The sequence below is a fragment of the Cydia splendana genome, chromosome Z, assembly GCF_910591565.1.
Source record: "Cydia splendana chromosome Z, ilCydSple1.2, whole genome shotgun sequence".
Classification (NCBI taxonomy): Eukaryota; Metazoa; Arthropoda; class Insecta; order Lepidoptera; family Tortricidae; genus Cydia; species Cydia splendana.
This window is the reverse complement of record NC_085987.1, coordinates 3,872,374-3,892,148: the sequence shown is the minus strand read 5'-3', so window position 1 is coordinate 3,892,148 and position 19,775 is coordinate 3,872,374. Positions and strand designations below refer to the sequence as shown.

General features: G+C 38.9%; 1 protein-coding gene across 2 annotated transcripts in view; it reads right to left on the bottom strand.

The window, feature by feature from the left end:
- Positions 1 to 19,775, bottom strand: part of LOC134804290 (uncharacterized) — a 78,974-nt gene that overhangs the window by 52,650 nt on the left and 6,549 nt on the right. For both annotated transcript variants that reach the window (XM_063777290.1, XM_063777291.1), the window contains exon 2: positions 2,496 to 2,674. In XM_063777290.1, the coding sequence (XP_063633360.1) occupies positions 2,496 to 2,674 (179 nt within the window). The remainder of the gene's footprint in view (positions 1 to 2,495; positions 2,675 to 19,775) is intronic.

Sequence of the window (19,775 nt, the reverse complement as noted above, 5' to 3'; positions counted from 1 at the left end):
AATATGACTCCGGTCAAGTCCGGTCATCAGTTTGGTTTACCAATACTATGCCATTTACGGAAAGCCTACAGATTCCAATAAATACATATTGGGTTTTCGTCAGAGATGGGCCCTTATGCACATGAAAGCCACATATATGAAACGTGAAGAAGACAGATGATAGCGGGTTGATCTACCACATATAGCTGGTTCACTCGGTTGCCTCCTCCACCATTGTATATATGTCGCAGTCGAATCGTATAATCCGCCGTATTACATTACGGCTAGCCGTTTTCAAAAACAGGGGCGTTTTGAAATGCGGCGGTTTAACGATTAGCCGGATTGAATGCGGCTGAATGAGAATCCGCCGGAATGTATTCGGCGCCATACGTTCTTCAACACGGCTAGCCGTAATGTAATACAGCGAGTCATTAGCCGCCGCTTTGACAGTTTATAGTTCCCATTTTTAACACCCGTGGCGCTGCCTGACAAACGCTGGGGTGTCCATCAAATCTGGAGTTCGTCGGACTGTTTCTTTTCAAAAAACATTTCCTTCGCAACTTAACTAGACGGAGCCCCGCTTCGCGGGGCTCCTATTTCTGTGCGGTTTGCCCTTCGGGCAGCTGAAGCTACCTAACGAACCTAACCTACCTACCTATTGATTAGTGAGACGTCCGTGAAAACATTACACTTTGGGGAAAAAAGCGTAGGTAGGTAAGTAGGTTAGGTTCGTTAGGTAGCTTCAGATGCCCGAAGGGCAAACCGCCCAGAAATAGGAGCCCCGCTTGCGGGGCTCCGTCTATTTAAGTTGTGAAGGAACTGTTTTGGAAAAGAAACACATGTAGTGCGGTGGGACCATGGTAAAAATAAATTAAATTGCAAACATTGTCAAACTCCGGTTACGTAGGCGACCGAAAGAACTGGTCACTCTACAATCTAAAATAGTAGTACGATGCGGCTAAACGTAGGCCGCCTTATTGGAGAACGTATCGCAATGACAATCCGGCTAATCGTCGAGCCGCCGCATTTCAAAACGCCCCTGTTTTTGAAAACGGCTAGCCGTAATGTAATACGGCGGATTATACGATCTGACTACGACATATATATTACAACAGTCCATATTTACATTTAAAACTTAATTTTGTTAATATTATGGAATTAAACTCCTAAAACCAGTGTCGCACTCATACGAAGTTAGTAGTGTACAGTGGCCATCAGGTCAGATATATCGGAACGGCCAAGGTGCTCATAAGACATTTATACGTCTCTATTATCAAGCCGTCTGGGTGCATGTTCAGATATTTTTGAGCAACTCGGTCGCTCCAAGATATCTGATGGCGACTGTACCAGTGTACCTAAACTTTACTAATATCGGGCACCTACAATGACTGACCCGTTCGACGTAATTTAAACCAGCATAGGTGACTTTCCTACAAAAAAGAGCCCATTTGTACTTGTTGCTGCTTGCTTCAACGGCTGTCTGTGTACGTGAGTAACGTGAGTACTCGTATATCAGACAAAAACTTCTTGTCTAGAAAGTTTGTAAGTTGTTGCTGCGGTCACAACAAAACGGAGAAAAATACTCGCATGGCAGACAGTGCATGCACATTTAAGAAAATCGCTTTGCAGAATTAGTTATAACTAGGTAACATTATTTTATTAAATTATAATTATCGCATTCGCAATGACTTCGCCATTAAGCCTGATAGCAAACGAAGGTTTGCTGACTACGACTTACTCAAACGCTTAACTCTGATCCGTTGGGAGTTCCTCAGGGACATTCTGGGACCTCTACTTTTCCTAAATATACCTACTTGACGCCTTGAGCAAGACTAATCAGGTCTTTGATTTGCGATATGGTAAGTGTAGTTTGATGATATATTTTTTTTGTGTTCTAATCGTATCTTCGAGGCTAAAAAACTCTTAGCGAGTAAATGAACCCTTTAACGCTCCAGAATATATCTAAAAAATACACGATTCTCCACATCGCCTCTTTTCCTAAAAATTCTATAGAAGAAAATACAAAAAGGTACCTTACCGTATAAATATACGGTAAGTTTTGCCGTATAATATCTAAGTGTGCCCTTTAAAGGGTTAAGCTAGTGTGTCCCATACATACAAGTACACATTGTATGCACCGACCTTAGAAGCAAACGCAAATGCATGCACCGGTGAAATCGTGTGCACTACGGATGCAACTGACGTTGTAATATCGATGCACAAGGCTGTCCACTTTTCACTACAACAACAGGCATGTTTTTGTTCACATAATTCGAGTCGTAAATTCGAGTAAATACTGTCTTTTTCTGCAAGAGAGGCGTCATGCTTGTCGCGCTTGAATATCAATTTTCGATTTCTTTGTTGAGGTTCAAAGCAATCATGCATTGTATACTAATCACATTTAAGCATTTATAGAAAATCTAACCTGTGCATTGAATTTTTTTTGGAGATTTGCACTTTTTATTGAAATCTGAGGCAAAGTTAGCATTTTGGAAAGCTTTTAGCAGTAATCTTACCTTAACATCAATAAGCCTCGCAGTGAACGCAGCCGCGTCGGGCGCGAGCAGCCGCAGCGAGCAAGGCCCGCGCGCCGCCGGCGGCCGCACCAGCGCCAGCGCAATGGCGGCGCCCGCGCCGGCCCCGTTGCCGAGGCTCAGCTCATTCGTGCCTCCGCACAGGAGGCTTGAGCTGAAGCCTGCAAGTTGAACAGTTGATTTAGTTGGGTGTTACGGAAAACGGGTGCGTTTCTTGTGGAACACATGTGGCGTTTCATGCCTAAAGGGTGCTCCATGTGCATAGGGACCCTTCTCCCGGTTCGCCGCATAGAAAGCCGCATATAAAAGTAGCGTTGCCGAGTCACAATACTCGTACACTGATTTTAACAAGCCGTTTGATCTTGTAAACAACAAGCGTTGTTTTTGAAATTTACGAAACATATTTGCAAAAATGACCTCGAATTATTTTATTTGCTTAAAAGTGTTTTGATTCGAGAGTAATATAATTTTCATTCGGAGTTCCTCAGGGATCTCGAATGGGGCCACTACTTTATTATCAACTAAGTAGGTAACCTTGCATTTCACTTATCAAATATACCAAACGGAAACAGTAGTAAGTACCAACATATAAGAGCTATAAAAACAAGCTGTTTTAGCATACGTCGGTCGCTAGCCGCAATCATAAGGTGAACAAACTCTCCTATAGGACGCATTGAGGCCAGCGGTCATCTTGGTCCTACAAAAACCATTGCAGCATTCCAAGCCAGTTAAGGAGCGGGGCTATTTTTAGCATTGCATAAACTGTGTGCTAAGTGATTACGCACCGTTTAAGGGTTCGGCCATATTGGAGAAACGTTAATGCTTTTATATATAGCCTGATTAATCTAAATTCTACATCAACATAGAGATATTTTTAGGATTCTACTTTTTTACTTCAACAATTTTAGTGGGGCTAACTATTCGGAAACATAAAACAGTTACTGCTGAAATGTACTTGCTTTTACATATAATCTTTTTCATATTTAAATCAACCTAGATATATTCTTGGGTTATTACTTGTAAGTTATCTTCAACGACTATTGTAGGACCAACCATCCGCAAAAACCTTTGTCAAAAACTAAAAAGTTTCTATACAAAAACATATAGATAGACTGTTTTCAATCTAAAATCTGAATTTGGGATTTTACTTATAAAACTATTACGAAACCTGTTTACCTTCTGCTATAGACCAGCTGATTATAGATTAGCACTATTTTAGTTCCAAAAGAGAACAATAGTCGTTCAGTCCACCTAGGGTCTTACTCAAGATGACTATAACTTATCGATAAACATAAATTAAACGTGTATCGATATGACAGATGTGACGGCAACTCAAATCATCATTTCCATACTTTATTTCAGTTGACTGGCGTTTTCTATAAACGTTAGTCAATTAACAAGGCCCCTTGTTGTTACTAGATTATAGTTATTTTATCGGGCTTGAATGTTTATTTTATATGGGGTCATGATTTCATCGTAGTAATGTTTTGCATGAGCGCAGATCACAACACCATACATTACAGAGTCGCTAATGATATATAACAAGCACTAAATAGAAACACGTTTAACGCTCGGACGGACACGGATTTGGTGTATGTTTGACTGTTTGTGTTACTATTTGATATTTTTAAAGTGAATAATTCTACGATAGATTCTTCTACTTTTAAAAATGGCTTCCATAAAATTTATGATTATTTCGCATGTGTCAAAAGTGTGCTCGTAGAGTATGATATTGTTCGGTAGTCGCTTTTAGTTAAAACAGGTAAGTGATAGCTGGCCCCAATTTCACATCGGTGACAGGTGCGACAATTGTAAAACATCACTGTTGGTGACGTCACAGGCATCCATGGGCTACGGTTACCGCTTACCATCGGGCGGGCCGTATTCCTGTTTGCCACCATCATAGTATTATTAAAAAAAACTTTATTATATCGGAAAAAAACAGATATTTCTCTTGCTAAGTTTATGACAATTATGCTAAGTAATACAATGATGGTGGCAAACAGGAATACGGCCCGCCCGATGGTAAGTGGTAATCGTATCCCATGGATGCCTGTGACGTCAGCAACAGTGATGTTTTACAATTGTCGCACCTGTCACCGATGTGAAATTGGGGCCTGGGGGCCGATTTTCGAATTTAGATCGCTCGATTTCGTGTATTTCGTTCAATAATATCTCCAAATACTACGCATTTAAATTCTACTAATAGAATTGAAAACGAGTGGTCAATACCACTCGATTCCCAATTTCTATCGCTCGTATTTCAAAAATTAGCATTTCGCCGTTTTCGACGGATTTTCGAGTGAGGAAATCGAGCGATCGAAATTCAAAAATCGCTCCCCTGGTATTTACAAATAGCCAGGATGGATTGACGGGTGTTGACCAAGTAAAGAATAGTTAAATGAATTTCATTTCAAGATTAATTCTTCATTAGCTGCTCACTTACCCGTTAGTTTATAGGTAATAAGCTATCAATCACTTTAAAGTTTAAACAACATTAATGAACAAAATAAATATCTACGTATCTTCGTCTAAGCTAACTCAGCACTGACTTTTATTTGACAGAACAAAGTGTCAAAATGTCGTTATAAACAGTTATTTTCAAAGAAATTTGACATTTCTTATGCCATTTGCATACTCTGTCATTGGAAATACCATGTAGATCTAGCTTGGTCCGACTCTAGTTTGCATACTTGTATGTCTTGTATCTTGTTGTTATTAATACTCATAAACTATGCTTATATACGTAATTAGCATAATTAATAATATTGTAATCAGACAATTTGTCCCGAAGAAGGAATGTAAATAGAAGATATTTACATAATTTACAGTTGTATCTTTGACATAAACCGCTTTTATACTGTGGTAGTTACAGCGATGATAAAATATTTATCTACACACATATATTATGATAAACGCGCAGCATATTATCATAGAAGCGCTGGTGGCCTAGCGGTTAGGGCGCGCGACTTGCAATCCGGAGGTATCGTGAAGAAACCGGACTAATCCCAATAAGGTTTCCCCTCTGGGTTGGAAGGTCAGATGGCAGTCGCTTCCATAAAAACTAGTGCCTACGTCAATTCCTGGGATTAGTTGTCAAGCGGAGTTGTATTCTAATCTCGCGTCGCCCAATGTAGTAGGATGTACATTGTACACTCCGTTTCGATAGAATGTCAATCTTCATTAAAGAAGATTCAAACTTCCTTATTATACTCCGTGCATTGTTATTTGCGTTATTTGACACATGTCACTCACAACAGCAATACAACGTAACTGTCTTGCACATCGAAATTACAAAGGAAGACAATTGCACTGTGAACGTTTACGTTCTACGTCTTTTTTTTTTAATTTAGGGTTGGCCGGACACCATCGTTATGAATCGGTAGTCGTCTAAGTAAATCGATATGAATTTTTCATTTTTCTTTTAATAAAAATAAGGAAAAGGTGGATAATTAACTGTAAATATGGATATATTTATCGTCACCTAACAGACAACAAATGTGACACAGAAATAACATAAATAAACTTTAAAATAGATCCCCAGTTAGTTTCGATTTTGACGATGGGTGCGACCTACTCGGTCGGTGTATTAAATGCATTTACCTAGCGGGAAAACCATATAATGTAGCTTTATTTAAATCTCAAATAAAAATTCATTCGATACCTCAGTCTAGGTGCCATCCAATCGTAATCGCTTGCTGTGACAATCGATTTGGGTTAGTTACATCTCTATATACGTCAGTCATAATGTGTCAAATAACGTAAATAACAATGCACGAAGTATAGCTAGATTTTTTTTGTATTGTGGTCTGCACGAGGCTATACCATTTTACATTACATCACCATGGTTTTTCACCTACAACTTATTTTTATTAACATGAGTCATTTTAAACCGTGGGCCAACTGATATAAGCGGCCGCTTTTTCCCGAGATTTTCACCGTCTCATAAATTTGTGTTAGAACAAATAATCGTGATCGTCTAATAAGTTTTTGGCAAAAATTTCATTTTTGGTACAAGCTTTTATCGCTGACTGTACTTTTCTTACGACAGACAACTAATACTCATCGAGACAATTCTAAAAACCCCTAACACAATTAGGTTGCGTTGTTTCATCGCAGAGTTCCTATGGCCACCTCCTGTCTCCATCATCAGATCAGTTCGACAGTACCATATTATTGTATTGTCATCAGAACTACATACAGCTGCCAATTTTCATGACGCTACGATCCTTGGAAGATGGTTAAATTAGTTACCTTAGATTCCATTACAGTTAGTTACATACAGGTCGATCTAATAAAAGCTTGTTAAAAACAGAAAATCCTTATGTCTAACAAAAAATATGTTGTCATTCTACAATATGTTTTCATTGCACGTCATTTGGTTTTTAGGGTTCCGTACCCACAGGGTAAAAACGTGACCCTATTATTAAGAATCCGCTGTCCGTCTGTCTGTCACCAGGCTGTAAATCATGAACCGTGATAGTTGAAATTTTCACAGATGATGTATTTCTGTTGCCGCTATAACAACAAATACTAAAAACAAAAAAAAATATTCAATTGTGGTTCCCATACAACAAACGTGATTTTTTTAATGGTACGGAACCCTCCGTGCGCGAATCAGAATTGCAGTTGGCCGGTTTTTATTTAATTTAAAATGTATTTTCCGTCTTTAAAAGTGCTTTCTCCGCGCGTGACCGTGAACGTCCACTCCCACTCGCATCTGTTTACCAACAAGCATTATTTATAGAATTGGCGCGAAAGGCGGACTATAAGCAGCTGGCAGATACGTCTGTCTGTCTAATTACATGCTGGTTGCTGCTAATGACTACGTTGGCGATTGATTATCCGTAACATTATTCAGTTCATCGGCTCAACAATGTATTATTACTAGCGACCCGCTCCGCCTTCGCACGGGTTACACAAAACCATAACAAATACACCTAAACCTTGTCAAGAATCATTCTATTAATAGGTGAAAACCGCATGAATATCCTTTCAGTAGGTTTTGACTTTATCGCGAACATATATACAGACAGACAGATGCGGTGGGGGACTTTGTTTTATAAGGTGTAGTAGTGTTTTATTTTTAAACGGTTTTATTTAGCCTCACTGCGCATTATTTGTTTAAATGTTTTCTTGAAATCTCGGAAACTAATAAATTTTGACTTTTCGCAACGCAAATGTAAAAACGCTTTCACCCAAAGTGTTTTTATTTTTTCTGAGAATGGTAGAGAGCCGAATTTTGTTTTGCCACTGTAAATAAAAACAACATTCTTGTGGATTTCATCCAAAGTCTGCGTGGAAAAGTTCACTAACGACTTGCTTTTCCGCGTTTGGGGGCCGCTAGCTGGCGCGGTTTCACGCACGGGTGACGAAAAATACAGTCAAACCTGAATAAGTGGGACATCGCGAGATGAGCCAATTTGTCTCACTCAAATAGGTATTCCCCTTACCCAGGGTCTCAGTACTGTCACAAGCTACAAGCCAGAATTTACAAGATGGCGGTTCGACGGAAATGGTCCGATCGTTAAGATCGACGGCAAAACAAACATGTTTAGCATATCAAAGGCATCTTAGCTCAGTATATTTGCATGTTCGGACGTATGTTGATTTTGTATATTACCTTAGCCATTACGTCGTACAATCGCCATCAGATATATCGGAACGGCCGCGGTGCTCAAAAATATCTGAGACGCCTTGACATTAGAGGCGTGGTCAGGTATTTGTGAGCGCGTTGGCCGCTCCGATATATCTGATGGCGAACGTACGAGTAAATGCGACTAGCCTCTGCTCGTCTGCGTTGAAGTCGTTATAAAATCCATAGCCTATTTTCAGGTTCAGGGGTTGTATTCCCAATATTATCTTAGTGAAATTCTAAAACATTTGAAGTGTGTATTAGGTATTATTATTTCAGGTCTAAAGTTCTAAACCAGATTTTTTTCTTTGCCCCTAACGATTCTGCCTGACTTAAAAAAATATTAAGCCCCACTTAAAATGTTATGATGACAAAAATTAAGAAAAATCTTCGTATTTCTTCAATTGGTCTTACTGCTATGCCCTTTCGTTTTTATTATTATCGTATGGAGATTTTAATTTGTGTTGAATATGTTTTTCGCTCCAACTCTTATTATAATCTAAAAATCGATAAAAAATCAAACAAAGGGAAATTACAAAAAAATGTTCCATAATGTCATTATCCAGAGAGAAAAATGAGGATCCGTGAGGGATGCGTTCATAAAGTTAACTTTTAGGTAAATACTAACCACACGAAACATATGCTATTAAATACTGTTTCTGTATTAAGTACCCCGTAAGGAATCTATTGTCAAATACTAATGTTTTGTTTTTTTTATGTGAATTTCATAATTTAAATATTATGTAATCTTAATACCATTTCAATTAGCTGACTAAGGGCGGGTTTAAATTCAGCAAGCTGTACCCGCACCTTTTTCATTACTTACACAATTTGTTGCACAATGTTTAGATTAATACTTACCTACTTACTCCTTATACCTAAGATGGACTAATTACCTACCTAACCCTTATACTATAGGTACCTAAGAACTTATGTAAAAAGTAATGAAATAAACGCATTTGCATTTGTATTTGTAAAAATGGGGACTACGTTTGTATAGAGAAGAGAAACGGTCGTCCACAACAAACCCAACACAAAACGTAACACATTACACAATTTTTTGCGTAACTGAATGTGACTGTGTACCTAACACTACCAACACCCACAGCCGCGACGACAGCCGATCGACAAAAAACCGACCTTGCGATGGCTGAATGTCAGTGTCATTGCCACAGAGCAACAATGGCCGACGTTTTAGTTTGTTCGGATTTGCGGAAAAAATACGGAATTCCGAATGTTGGGCACGTGAAGTCGAAATGCAATATTGAATAGACAGTTGGTATAAACATGCAATAAAAAAGAGTAAATGGGCCTGCCGGCCTAGCCAAGGTTACAATCGCTATCGCTTCGACAACGAAAAGCATTATGTCTCTATCACTCTTCCATATTAACAGCTAGGGGAGGCCTTTTCCGCACACGCGACATGCAAATAAATATACTAAATTGTAAAAACAATGAAAGTTTAAAAAATACAAAAATGCATGAAATAAAGGCTACTACTATTACTATTTAAAATGTGGCGTTCCTTATGGCGCGTCGCGTAGTTCCGCATTAGTATGTAATTGAATCGCCGCATGGCGTAAGCGCCGACCACCATAAGGTACCTTTCGTCGTGGAATGTCACAAATGTTTATCTCAATGCACACTGTTTAATACAGTCAAGGGTACAAAATATGTCCCATCTTATGTCAGCGATGAACTAGGTATATGGGATATACTTTTGAGTTACTTTTATGCTGCCATATTTTTACACTTGAGTGTACACTAACACGGCAATACATATACGTACATTTAGGTACACATAGCTTGATCTTTGTTGTAAAAAATGTATTAGTTCAGTTCTAAGGCTTCACCGCGAAAAAAGAAATTCTAAATCTTTATCTGCGTCTCTGGCAGTATGTGCAGGCAGATTAGAAATTTAGATTTTTGTTTTTCGCGGTAGGCCCTGAGCTACTGGTCTGGAATTTTTCGTTCAAATATGTGTCGCAAGAAGGATTACACAATTTGTTACATAATCAATTTAAAATAGAAAAATTTGATCAATCAAATATCTTGCTTTTAAATCAGCCTCCTAAGACCCAGAGTCATTTTTTCAGTTTTGAATTTGGAACCTTCTTTTATTCCATTATAATTAAAAATTCGATTTTAATTTGTTCTTTCTAAAGGAACTCAGGACTTAGGAGGTTAAAGTACTCATGAAGTCGCGGGCAGAAACTAGAGTCAGGCCAAGAATAGTCTGCAGCGGATTTGATAGCCCACGCAGTGAAAGTGTCATTTTAAACGTCAAACTTCTATGAAATTCTGACGTATAAATGACACTTGCACTGCGTGGGCTATCAAATCCGCTGCAGACTTTTTTTGATCCGACTCTAGTAACTACTTCAATTTTTTCATACTACCAACTTTTATTCTTTCCAGTGGGTAAATTGGTAAAAGTACAGTTTTTTTTAAAAAACCCTATTTCTTCTCGTAAATTGTCTCCGACCAATGTGACACATCCGTTTCATTTCAACCGTCACCCCAACCTACTAACGATGTAATACATCAACTAGGCTGCACCGACCGATAAAAACCACAAATGGAAACCAACCTCATTGTCCTATCCTGTTTCTTTGAGGTTTCTGTTTCTTTCCAATGTATGTCGTCAAACGGTTACCTAGCCAACCGATCTTGCACGCAAGCTACACGAAATTGAACCTTAAGTTGAGGGCACAAGGCTGTCGGCGTGTGAAAGGTTTTGTTTGTAACTAACTGTGCTGAGAACAGTCTCACGGGAACTGATTTTAAAGTTAGTTATGGACATAGAATACTATCCTACTTACAGCTAGATGGAGTTACATTAACTACTTAACCCTTTATAGAGCTCACTAAGATGTTATGAATGACCACCTAATTATAACATCATCTTTTTGTACTTATTTTTATGCAGAATTTGCAGGAATTAAAGAGGCGATGAGGCTTGAGTCGTGTAATTTTTAAATCTGGACTGAATTGCCGCCATTTTGTACAATTTTTACATGTTATATTATAGGTAATTATGGTCAAATGCCATGAAAAACTAGACACTATTATTCACACGGAAACTAGACTAGGTATATTTGCAAGACCAGGCTCTGATCTGAACCTTAAAAGGTTGAAATTGCCTCAGTAGAGAAAAAAACTGGTCAAGTGCGAGTCGGACTCGCGTACCAAGGGTTCCGTACATAAGTCCGACTCACGCTTGACTGCACATTTCTAATAGGTTTTCCTGTCATCTATAGGTAAACTACTATTTTGTGTAGTTTCAGAGATAAAGGGGGGGGGGGGGAATGGTCGGACAGACAGACAGACGCACGAGTGATCCTATAAGGGTTCCGTTTTTTCCTTTTGAGGTGCGGAACCCTAAAAAACACGAAAACATGCTTAATTTTTATTTATTTTCAGTTGTATATTGTTCTGGAATTCTGGAAATACAAAGAAATTTTAAAATCAAGTCTGCCAATGAAGCTGAAAAAAAGAGTACTCGATACCTGTCTGCTGCCTAGCTTGACATATGCGTGCCAGTCTTGGATATACAACCAACAAGCGCGGAATAAAATACAACGCTGCCAACGTGCCATGGAAAGATCCATACTTAATATAAAATTAATCCAAAGAAAGAGGAGCAAAGACATAAGGCAAATAACTGGTGTAATCGACGCATTATGATTTGCGCAAAAATTAAAGTGGAAATGGTGTGGCCATACAGCACGAATGCATAAAGACAGGTGGGCAAAAATAACCACCCAATGGCGGGGCCCTGCGGGGACAAGGAATAGAGGGAAGGCTAAAGAAAAATGGCTCGACGAAATCGTGGCTACAGCCGGGCAAGACTGGTCTCAGAAGGCAAAGGACAGGAAAAACTGGCTGAGTCTGGAGGAGGCCTTCACCCGAAGAGGGGTCTCTACAAAATAATAATATATATTTTTTTTAACTATTCAAATCATTTTTTTAAACTTTTTATGTACCATGTAGAGAATCAATAAAGGCTTTTTATTTTTATTTATTTATTTATTGTTACCCTGCATACATCAAACAATTATCTGGCGCAAGGCAGCATAATTTTAGTAAGTATAAAATAGCAATTAGTGAGCCGAGGGACCTGACGGGCAAAGTGTTCAACAAAAGTATATTTTAAAATAATTGAGATAAAAGCTAAAAACCTGTGCGATGTCCATTTCCTCCGACGCAAGTTTATGGCTTTACTATTTTCTGTTATGGCTCCTCTTCACGTTGGGCCAACGCCAACGCCAACGAGGGACGCAACCATGCGGTAGAATGAGATAGCAATATCACTTGCTCCCTCTAACGCATAAATCCGTCCCTCGTTGGCGTTGGTGTTGGCCCAACGTGAAGAGGAGCCATTAACGAGGTCTTCAACTCACATCATCACCATTGGCCACATCATATGTTGTACATGTTTGTTGCGGCGCTTGTGGGTTTACGGGGTCCCGCATCGCCGTCGATGGCGTCGATGGCTAAGTCGTACTTATAACAGCGCAGCATTTCTTGCCACATCGATCGCACACAAAACGCGAGTCCGCTGGAGGTGGTAGAGCACGACGAAGACTTTTCCGCGTAAGGTTCTCCAGCCAGTCATCATCATGCTTTGAAGTTCCGACTTTAACCCTTTACCAGCAGCGGCGGATTTGCCCTAAGGCCCAGTAGGCGGCAAGATGTTAGGGGCGGCAAATTGTGCCAAAAAATTTGCTGATGATAACAAGAAATATAACTCAAAATGTAGTCAATATGATGGGTGCTGAGAAAGGGGCGGCAACAGGGCCTGGGTCCTAGGGCGGCAAAGACTGCAAATCCGCCACTGTTTACCAGGCTGACAATTCAAAAATGACAATCGAATGTCAGTCTGTACTGATTGAAAATAACTCACATGTTTGAGGTGCCGTATGCGGGAAATACGAGTATGGCCAGTCGTGACGCCATTCCAGTCTAATATCGACGCGTTTCTCCCACTAGTGATCAGATATTAATAATTGCATCTTTAAGAACATTAATATGTTAATATTAGTTGATGATTTTAATAGAACTGGCCTTGAAACCGTATGAGCAATGATCAAGTGTGAATTGTCCTACAGTAGCACTCAGGTCTCGTTAAAGAGGTCGTGCCATTTGATATGTTAATGATCTTAATCAATGTGGAACTGTTTTTAAATTGTTACGTAAAGGCTTTCGATCGTCAACTGACCGACTGACCGACAATTTCTAGTCGATCTGTGAGCTGTAGACCTTGCGTTAAGCTTAGCTTAGAAATCGTAAAAGTGAAAAATACTTAGCTCGTGGAGTCGTTATCATATCACAGTGAATTCACGATCTTAAGCGCCAATAGCGTCTATTACCCCGGCGACATACTCGACGAGTGGCATGGGAAGTAGGCAGAGTCGTAGTGTGGCCGCGCTACTCGTCATCGGTTGCCATACTGCCCTGCATACTTCCCTCACTACTTCCCATACCACTCGTCGAGTGTGTGGCCGCGCCATATGGCCTGACCTTTACGCCAGCCTAAGCTGTCGGTCGCCTTCTCTGCGGCCCCGAAACCTGGCCCCGCTCAAACGGTATCACCAGGCTAGGGGTCGCGGGGTTGGATAACGGCCGGCGGCGAAAAAGCTGGCCCACACTGGACACACAGCCGTCCCCAAAAAGACGTGCGATCGACCGCCCCACAAGGTGGGGCGCGACCAGAGACAGCCTCCGCAGCCGGAAGGCGGAAGAGGCCACTCGCACCCCTTCAAAAGGGTGTCGAAGGACAACACATCACCTGACCTTTATGCCAAAATCCGCATTTTGAAAAAAAATCCAAAAACTGGATGGACAAAAAAATTCTATTGTAATCATAGAATCTGGTCACAAAATTTCACGAGAATGGGTTAAAAATTGCGACCTGTAGAGGAAAACATCCGGACATACAAAAGCAAAAAGCGCGAGTTCAATAGGGTATTTGACTGTATTTAAATTTTTTTAAATAAATTATTTCACACCAGCATGCATGAAATAAAGCACCAGATAATTGTTAGAAAAACATAGACACCAAGCAGTTATGTACTTTTAAACACAAGTTATATTTAATAAATCGGATAGAAATATAAAAAGTAGGTGAGTTGACCGTGACGTCATTGTGTAATGTTTCATATAAATTCCATATTAGCAAATCGTTGAGTCAGGTCTAAAAAAGTAACAGATTTGAGTAATGGGAGAATACCCTATTATTTGACAGAATCTACCCGATAAGTGCCTATTATATTGTCTGAGCTAGACATTTGGCAGACACTGTGCCGAATTCTGGCCGTTTGTTCCTCGTGGCGTGCCAAGTTTTTGTAAAGTGCCAAAAAGAGAAGGCATTTAAAAAACCGGCCAAGTGCGAGTCGGACTCGACTCGCGCACGAAGGGTTCCGTACCATTACGCTGAAAACGGCAAAAAAATCACTGGACCGCGTATGTTTACCTTACATAACAAATAAACGTTAACTATAAAACATTATTCATGTAAACGTTAAGTTTTTTAATCTCCTTACTATCGGGAAATTACAATACCGACCTAGTTTGAAATGCAAAATCAATAATTTAGCTATTTACCTAAATAGCCTAAATGATCTCATATATACATAATGATTTAATAAGAAGGGCATCAATTACCCTACTTTCGGGAAATTACCCTATTCAACTTACTGGTCACACTTCTGTTTCGTATTTATAAACAATGAAATATGGAGATTTTATGTACTATACCACGATAATTGATAAAATTAGCTATGAAAAGTGATTCCGTCACTTTTTTCTTTCGATCGGTATAGTTGAATCATCGAGAGCGTGGAATTGCATATGTAGTAGTATTGTTTGTTTACAGGCATTCTATATTTGAATTTTCTATTTTCTTGTACTATCAGCATACAACCACTACAAATGCAATTCCATCTTCTCGATAATTCAACTATACAATTCTTGCAGGATTTAACTACGCATGCCGGCATATTTTACATTTTTCTTGGACAAATTTACTTCACTGACGTTTCGATCCGTCTGACGGCAAATTGGTGGATGAGGGCATTGAGATAACTGTCAATGTGTGTGTGTCACGCGTAAATACTAGGAAAGTGGAGGATGATGGAATCACAGTTTTTGTCTTAGCAAAACTACGTCCGTAGTATTCTAGGTCCATGGAGCGTAAGAAGTCGATAAATCGTACTGTAATGCAAAATCTCATCTGTCACCGTACCAAAGCTGTTTCAAAAATACTAGAGTCTGTTCGGAAAGAGAAGAGTCGTGGCATGAATTCGGCCCCAAACATTCCACGACTCTTCTCTTTCCGCACAGACTCTATAGCTAGGCTCTCTAGTTATAGCCAATTTTCTTTAATTATATCTCTGTGAACACTACACATACAATGAGCTCGATAAAAACAAACAATTAAGCTATTAATTGTAATTGTTGTCGAAGCATAAAAACTCGTCCCAGCCTTATTAAAAAAAAACCGGGCAAGTGCGAGTCGGACTCGCGCACGAAGGGTTCCGTACCATAATGCAAAAAACGGCAAAAAAAACGGTCAGCCATCCAAGTACTGACCCCGCCCGACGTTGCTTAACTTCGGTCAAAAAGCACGTTTGTTGTATGGGAGCCCCACTTAAATCTTTATTTTATTCTGTTTTTAGTATTTGTTGTTATAGCGGCAACAGAAATACATCATCTGTGAAAATTTCAACTGCCTAGCTATCACGGTTCGTGAGATACAGCCTGGTGACAGACGGACGGACAGCGGAGTCTTAGTAATAGGGTCCCGTTTTACCCTTTGGGTACGGAACCCTAAAAACTAGAATAATACGTAGTAAGGCTTTAGTGCAAATTGGATGTGTTTAATTACATGTGTACCTGAATGAACAGGGGAGGTATGTGTTTTTATTTTTAGTTTTTACTGTCTATATGTATAACTAATTATCTTATCACAATGCAGGATAAATAACACAAAATATGTAACGCGGCAATGCTACTAGTATTTTTTATTCTTTTGGACCATGTGATAGCCCAAATGGGGCAAATTAGGTATAGTTGGTCAAACCAATTTGTCAGTCAGTAAGAACCAGGAAAACTATACTCATCCTTTTCTTTTGGGTGCTAGTACTAGTGTAAGATAAGACAAAGATAGCATGATTATCTCTTTCAATGATTGAAATGAGACAGTCCATTGACAAACTATAAGTATTCTTATTGATATCTAGCGACCCGCCTCGGCTTCGAACGGGTTAACAAATTATACACCTAAACCTTCCTGAAGTATCACTCTATTGATATTAGGTGAAAACCGCATGAAAATCCGTACAGTAGTTTTTGTAATATAGACATGCAAACATGCGGGGGGGGGGACTTTGTTTTATAAGGTGTAGTGATAAGTTTCTCATACATTTTAGTACATTACGATACAAGTGCGAATTACCTATTCGCACATGTATCGTACAACGTTTTACAGTTGGCCATGGCACTTTAAATTTTCTACATAGCTGCGTAATGTGCTAATTATCGCACTAGTGCGGTAAAGTAGCACCATATGTACTGTAAAACCAATAAATGAGATGTGAAATGTAATACATCAAGATTAGATTAATTAATAAAGTTAATAAAATACTCTATATTTTCTATATATCTATTAAAACGATCGAACCACGGGTTAAGGTTAATCGTTTCCCAAAAAACACATACACATCTTCATCCGTCGCTAATTCGTTCAAATTACTTATGGAATCTACGACTACACATCGTTCGCGTGTTCTAGAAAAACCCTTCGAAGAAGCAGCGCCATCTCTCGTCAAATTGGGTAAACTGCGAGAACAGGCCGAATGTTTTTTTAATAATTACTGGGGTATTTCGTTACCAGCCAGCATTTAACTCAATTGCAAAACTGGTCAAATGAGATTAAAAACTAAAGAAAACAAACGCTTGTACCTGGCTGGTTTTAACATGGTTGTACAGTAGGTATCAAATGGCCGAGTAGAATACTTGTACGTAATATTTTACACGACCTAAGTTATTATTTTTCCAATAAAAGCACAGTAATTCTGAAATGTTATTATACATGTAGGTAATAAAACCCTATCATTCGTTCCACATAATTATTGTAATGATCAAGGAAGATCAAGATATATTAAACATGATCGAGATTAATAAAAAATATGTGAAGTCCCGAACAAGGTGCGATAACTCGATAAGCAAATATAGTTTTAGCTTGCGTCACAGTATCAAACGTCATGCAGAATCATAACATCATTTATTTGCCTTTTTAGGGTTCCGTACACCTAGGATAAAAACGGGACCCTATTACTAAGACTCCGCTGTCCGTCCGTTTGTCTGTCACCAGGCTGTATCTCATGAACCGTAATAGCTAGGCACTTGACATTTTCACAGATGATGTATTTCTGTTGCCGCTATAACACCAAATACTAAATACAGAATATAATAAATATTTAAGTGGGGCTCCCATACAACAAACGTGCTTTTTTTGCCGTTTTTTGCGTAATGGTACGCGGAACCCTTCGTGCGCGAGTCCGACTCGCACTTGGCCGGTTTTTATTGATAAGTGTCCATAGCTAACATTGCAGTACTACCTGAGCCAATTCGATTCCTTACGTTTAAAAAAAACCGGACAAGTGCGAGTCGGACTCGCCCACCGAAGGTTCCGTACTTTTTAGTATTTGTTGTTATAGCGGCTAATTTCAATTTCAACTGTCTAGCTATCACGGTTCGTGAGATACAGCCTGGTGACAGACGGACGGACGGACGGACAGCGGAGTCTTAGTAATAGGGTCCCGTTTTACCCTTTGGGTACGGAACCCTAAAAATTGTATAGCAATAATATACACAAACGCAATATTTCACCGACAAAATTCCTTGTTTTCCATACATCGCCAGACCGGTCGTCAAAGCATTTCATTATAAATAGGACTGATGAAGATTGATTTAGGTATTTAAATAAAAGTAAACAAAATCTACCCTCAAATGGCTCCTTAAACCAGTGGAGGGCAGATGAAAACATTACATGATCAAATAATGTAGGTCAAAGTCAGGTCATTCAGTGACTGATCCAGGCGGTTTTGTATTTGGTCGGTTAACCAATGTTTTAACTACCGGAAAATTTACAAATTGTTTGTTTACTTTTTTTAAATACCTAAAGATACAGACCATAGTTCAGTGCATGGTATAATAATATACTCCGCCTGGTACAGTCGCCATCAGATATATCGGAGCGGCCAAGGTGCTCACAAATATCGGAACACGCCTCTATTGTCAGGGCGTTAGAGCGCGTGTTCAGATATTGTGAACACCTTGGCCGCTCCGATATATCTGATGGCGACTGTACTCCATTCCGAGATTCGCGTATGACCTAACTGACACGCGCCTACGTCATCATGCTGTTTACAGGTTCTCAAACTTTGAAATGTGGGAGAATTTTAACCAACGGGGAAAATTATTTTAACGGCATTAATTTTAAGTTATTCATGTAGAAACATAGTAAAATAAAACAAATCTAATGTATTAAATTAAACTTTATTTATCTATACAAGACAAACGTTTAAAAAACTAATTCACAGTTACACATTAATTACCAAGCTTACGATGTGAAAAGTTTGGAAAACACTGCGACTGCTGACACTGAGCGAGAAGGAAATAACAATTAACACGCGTTCGACAAGGACGACGGTCAGGGCATGAAGTTATCTAGATCCGAATTGTCAAATGTGCACAGCGCTATCCTGTGTTGCCAGTAGTATAAACAGAATTACCCGAAAGTCTGAAATTTCTTTCGTGAATCGGAAGATATTGCTAACGAGTAATTAAAAATGACGTGTTATTGTAAAATTTAAGCTAAAATACATATAAATGAAAATTATAAAATTATAAAGAAATATTTTAACTTATTAACCATAGGTATAATGTACCCATGTAACATGTTATGTTGAAATAAAGTGGCAATGTTATTGTGACGTAGGCCCGTGTCACTCTGGGAATGGAAGACCATGTTTTATTAGACCATGGTTCAGTGCATCTTTTCATTAATTTAGTGAACTAGAATATCACATTATCACACCATCGTGAAAGCAATTTGACAGCATAATTATGACAGCGAGAGTATGACAGTTGAATAGAATTTGTTTTACATTGTTTGCTGGTTATAATGCATGTATATTTGTAAGTAAGCATTTAACACGAAATAAGACTTTCCTTTACGTAATTATCTCGCTATTTTATGCGCTAAGTGGATAAAATGTGGTTTGTATACAAAATAATTTATATCCAAGTTTCCACCAATGAAGGTTATGATTTTAAGCAAATTACTAAATTTTTTTATACTAAAACCAAAATCGATTATTATACTCTGTATCTTTAGGTATTTAAATAAAAGTAAACAAACAATTTGTACATTTTCGGGTAGTTATAACATTTATTGGTTAACCAACCTAATACAAAACCGCCTGGATCAGTCATTGAACGACCTGACTTTAACCTACGTTATTTGATCATGTAATGGTTTCATCTACAGTCAACTGGCTTAAGGAGCCATTTGAGGGTAGATTTTGTTTACTTTTATTTAAATATCTAAAGATACAGAC